Genomic DNA, 4,976 nt, shown 5'->3' on the forward strand with positions numbered 1-4,976 from the left:
GGGGGGGGGGGGATTATATGAGTTGACCTGATTTACGGCTGAAAATGTAATATAATAAATGTGGCAGATTATGGCTGTTGTTCAGAATGTGAGCACTGTCGGGTCAAATCTGTTAATCCCTCCACAGAGGGGGTATATGTGAGGGTACGAGTGTGTGTGTGTGTGTGTGTGTGTGTGTGTGTGTGTGTGTGTGTGTGTGTGTGTGTGTGTGTGTGTGTGTGTGTGTAACTTTTCAACTATCGGCCATTTTGACGGCAAACATTATGATTTGGCATCACAGGAAGGAGCAGGTGTAACTATTTATTATTCATTGGGATTAACAATGGCTAATGCTAACCTTGGGATGGGGAGGCTCTATGGAGTCCAGTCAGCCCACAGTACTTTGTTTTTACTTTCATTCATCAATGCTGGGAAGAGGTCACATACACAGTGTTTTGAATTCATCTTGTAATGTTCTAGCTTCAGGGAACTCACCATGGAAACAGCTTTCGTACAAAGCTCTTTTCAAACATTTATTATTAAAATGTGAAGAACAGTGTGTCTTGACTTGTACTCAGGGAATTCAGGGCATCCCCCCATCCTTCAAACTCTTACTAAGTACGTCCTCTGTGATCAGGCCTGTGCCATCTCATTTCCTCCTGTATTTAACCATGACCAAGAGAGGCCCACTCTTGTGATATTCTCTTAGAAACAGAAGCTTTCAGAAATGCCCATGAAAGTTCATTTGTTGTTGGATGGTATATGTCAATATATTATAATTTAAGTTTTTATTTTTAAGTGACTGAGGCGAATTAGTCCGAGTGGTAGCTACAGACTATTACAAATTACAAACTATATATATATATTAATTTATCATTTATATATTGACACGACAATGATACTTTTTACCTTAGGGTTTATTAGTTTTGAAAATTTCTATATATATATTCACTATATTTTGCCTGAATCAAATTGTTCACACAAAAGAGGCTTTTAGCAGAGGAGGGAATTAACTAAGTACATTTACTCAAGTACTGTTCTTAAGTACAATTTTAAGACACTTCTACTTGAGTATTTCCATTTTATGCTACTTTGTACTTCTACTCCGCTACAATTCAGAGGTAAATCGTGCACTTTTACTCCACTACATTTATTTAATACCTTCAGTTACTTTAAAGATCTGGATGAATGATGTGAAATCTAATCAAGTGTTAAATCAGACTTTAGTTCCACCTGGAGTAAATTCAGAAGCTACCCTGCAGTATACAAAGTCATTCACACTTTCTGCACCTTTACCACCTTTGAGAACACTTTCATGATCAATCATTATAAAACATATCATATATATTATTCTGAAATGGACCAATCTGCACTATGACTACTTTTACTTTTGGTACTTTAAGGTGAGACACTACAGGTGAATATGGTATTTTTTTTTTTAACTTAAAGATATCAGCTATACATTTCTCCAGTTAATTACTTACACTAAGACAATTGTTTTTTTGTTCAAAATTCTTGTTTCATTTTATAGTCATATTAGAATCTAAAGTTTTTACAGAAGGGATTTTCGATATCTCTTTTTATCACTCTATAAATCAGAAAATACTGTCAACAGCCCTAAAATATCAATTTTCGCCATGTTTTTAGGTATAAAATGTTATATAATTCAGGCTATGAATGATATATGAACAAACCCTTCTGTAAAAAACTTCAGAATATTGATAAGAATATAACTGGAAGGTTTGGTGTATGTAAGTGCTACTGAAGTGGACATTTCTCACTCAGAAGAGGAGTTCTTTTGCCATTTTGAGATTTAATTTTCCAGCGAAAGTTAAACCAGGAAGTGTTTTAGCACACCACGTGACGCATCTGAACGAATCACGTTGTCAGAAATTGACAACAGCCAATGAGATTTATTTTTTTGGTTTAAGACCCCTTTGTACTTTCACGATTGGTTGCTGATACAAAGGAAATGACCATATTTGGATCCGATGAGATTGTGCAGGAGAGACGGAGCTTTCCAACGATACCTCTGATGACATGGTGCAAACAGCGGTCGCGGTACTTCATGTTACGTTAGAAAGCTAACTTTTGGTGAATTTAGGAGAAATCCACAGACACAAATAGACAAACTATCGTAAAATAAACACTTAAATGTGTATTTTGTACGTTTTCTTTCCAAAAGCCAGAAAGAAAACATGTTATAGAATCAAAATAGCACAAAATCTCCAAATTGACCAGTACATGAAAAACAATGTTTTTGCCGTGTCTCGCCTTAAAGAGTGAGACACACCGGAGTTGGGGGTCTGTGGGGTTTGTATGTCGATGTATGGGAAACACTGTTATTTGGGTTACTATCTGGCAAAGTTATTTTGGGGGTCGCGGGCTGAAAAGTTTGGGAACCCCTGGCATAAGGAGGACAAGGATAATCTTTGTATTACTGGGATTAGGAAAAGTCTCGTTTTGTATGTATTTTCCAAAAAACACAAACACACAGCACCCGTTGTATCGCCTCCACCTCTAAGTTTCTCCATTTGCCGCTCGTCGTCATACCTTTACAAGCGTTAGCAGCACTGTATTTGTTATCTGTATTCAGCGATACTATTTTGATATTCTTTGTTTTTATTTGTGATCAGATTAAAACAACATATCGTGTTTCTATTAGCCTGTCATTTATCATTTCAGTGAGACGTATCGAAAGGTGGCTGAGCGGCTAATTAGGATCTTGTCATTCTGTCTTTACAAGCTTAAAAATGTTTAAATAACATCTGAATATGGCGTTAACAGATTCATATAAAAAAAAAAAAAGCCAAGGTTTGTTTACCCGTTTGTTTAAAATCAACCAAAGTCCCACAAAACATAAATCCACATTTATCTCAAAATAAGTCTCTCTGCATCCATTTGATTTTGATAAAGCAGGTCACATATATTCTTAATATGCATCATATTCCTCGTACCTCCATCACTCCATTCTCCCTGCAGATGAAGCACCAGTGGCTCGGTTCTGATTTTCCTTGCCCGTCGCTTCCATAAATCCCGTGAATCCCGTAGCTGCGTCCCATTTCATCTCTTCCATGCGCAGCGCTGGCGTTTGAGTCTCCGTACAGCATCTCCTCCTCGTCATCCACTAAGTTGCTACTGTACACACACACACATTTAAAGGTCCCCTGTTATACTGCTCTTAATCAATATATCACAGGTGTCAGATATATACAGAGCCTGTCTCTGATTGGCTGAAATACCAAACATTGCAGCATTACCCATTATCCCCTCTGTTTCAGCCCTGTTTCCAAAGTGCTGATTCTCTGTCTGTTACTTTAGATGAAAATAAGGAGCCACTCCCCACGCCCCTCTGAGAGACATTTGGTTACAAAGTCCGAATTTTGAGAAAAAGTCAGAATTTTGAGAAAATGTCAGAATATTGAGAATTTGAGAACATGTCAAAATGTTTTGAGAAAAAGTCAGAACTTTGAGAAAACGTCAGAATTTTGAGATTTTGAGAAAAAGTCAAAATGTTTTGAGAAAAAGTCAGAACTTTGAGAAAACGTCAGAATTTCGAGAAAACGTCAGGATTTTGAGATTTTGAGAAAAAGTCAGAATTTTTAGATTTTGAGAAAAAGTCAGAATTTTGAGAAAGTCAGAATTTTGAGAAAATGTCAGAATATTGAGAATTTGAGAACAAGTCAGAATTTTGAGAAAGTCAGAATTTTGAGAAAAAGTCAGAATTTTGAGAAAATGTCAGAATTTTGAGATTTTGAGAAAATGTCAGAATTTTGAGAAAATGTCAGAATATTGAGAATTTGAGAACAAGTCAGAATTTTAAGATTCTGAGAAAAAGTCAACATTTTGAGAAAAAGTCAGCATTTTGAGAAAAAGTCAGCATTTTGAGAATGATGAGGTGATGCTCTTACCTGAGGTCATGGATGACGGTCTCTTCCTCGGACTGATTCCCAGTGACGGCGTCCTCTTTTTGGACGGAGGAGTTCGCTCTATTTTCCGTGGTGAACATGCCACTGACGTCTCGGTACGCACACAGCGTGACCACGCGGGATTGCTGTTCAATTAGACGTGGTTTTAAACATGTTAAAGTTAAATGTAGACTCCAGATGTATTATTATTTTGTATATTTTTAATATGAAATGCATATTTAAAGGTCTGCTGAGGAGGAGGGTTGACTCACGGTGGGGATCTGTGGTTTCTGCAGCGACAGCCTGTGAGTTTTCCCCATGTAGGAGTCGGTCTTGAGAGCAAACATGGTGACGACTCCCTCTGCGGTCATGATGACGACGTAAGGGTCCGCCACGGAGCAATGCACTATGGGGGATCCCAAATCCACGGGGATGAAGTGGAGCTGTGTCACTGAGGGAAGATACAGAGAGAGCAGGTCCGTGAAACAGGTTGAAAAAATGTCTTAAAGCAGAGTTTAAATATCCTAAATCTGGGAATTGAAAAGTGGTTTAACCCTTGTGTTGTGTTCGAAAGCTGTTACCGTTCATGGTGTTCGCGCGTCAATTTTGACCCATGATTTATCTCAGTCCAAAACACACAAAAAAAAAGACTATCATCCAATATTGTTTTAACTACATCAGAACTAACTTATTATGCATTCATAAACGTACAATCCTGTTGTAATGTAATGTTATGACCCAAAAAACATTACACCACACATTGCACACATGCATGTGTGTGTTCAGGTTCAAGTGTTAGTGTACATATTCTTTGAGAAAGGTTGAGTTCCCCTGGGGGGGGGGGGGTCAGCAGAAGGAGGGGAGACCAGGTGCATGTTGCGAACAATTATTGTTACAGTGGATGAAGGGGGCGGGGGTGGGTTGTCTAAAGTCAAAGATGAATCTTGATTGGACCAAATTTGACCCTGAGTCACCCAAAACAATTCTGCTCAGTCTCCCCAGACCCCAACACCAAATTATACACTTTTTTTTATAGAGACCTTCAGACTTGGCTAAAATGGTCAACATCAGTTTTGTAGTGTTTATATA

At 38.0% G+C, this 4,976-nt stretch overlaps 1 protein-coding gene across 1 annotated transcript; it reads right to left on the reverse strand.

The window, feature by feature from the left end:
- Positions 1-2,921: 2,921 nt before the first annotated feature.
- LOC104946007 (cleavage and polyadenylation specificity factor subunit 1-like) lies at positions 2,922-4,338 on the reverse strand (the record flags this gene model as incomplete). Its single annotated transcript, XM_010771745.1, has 3 exons — positions 2,922-3,117; positions 3,891-4,033; positions 4,160-4,338. Coding segments are annotated over 3 exons (518 nt in total), but the record flags the coding sequence as incomplete, so codon positions are not given.
- Between the last annotated feature and the right edge of the window lie 638 nt (positions 4,339-4,976).

The sequence above is a fragment of the Notothenia coriiceps genome, unplaced genomic scaffold, assembly GCF_000735185.1.
Source record: "Notothenia coriiceps isolate Sejong01 unplaced genomic scaffold, NC01 NC01_scaffold00010479, whole genome shotgun sequence".
In the NCBI taxonomy this organism is placed as follows: Eukaryota; Metazoa; Chordata; class Actinopteri; order Perciformes; family Nototheniidae; genus Notothenia; species Notothenia coriiceps.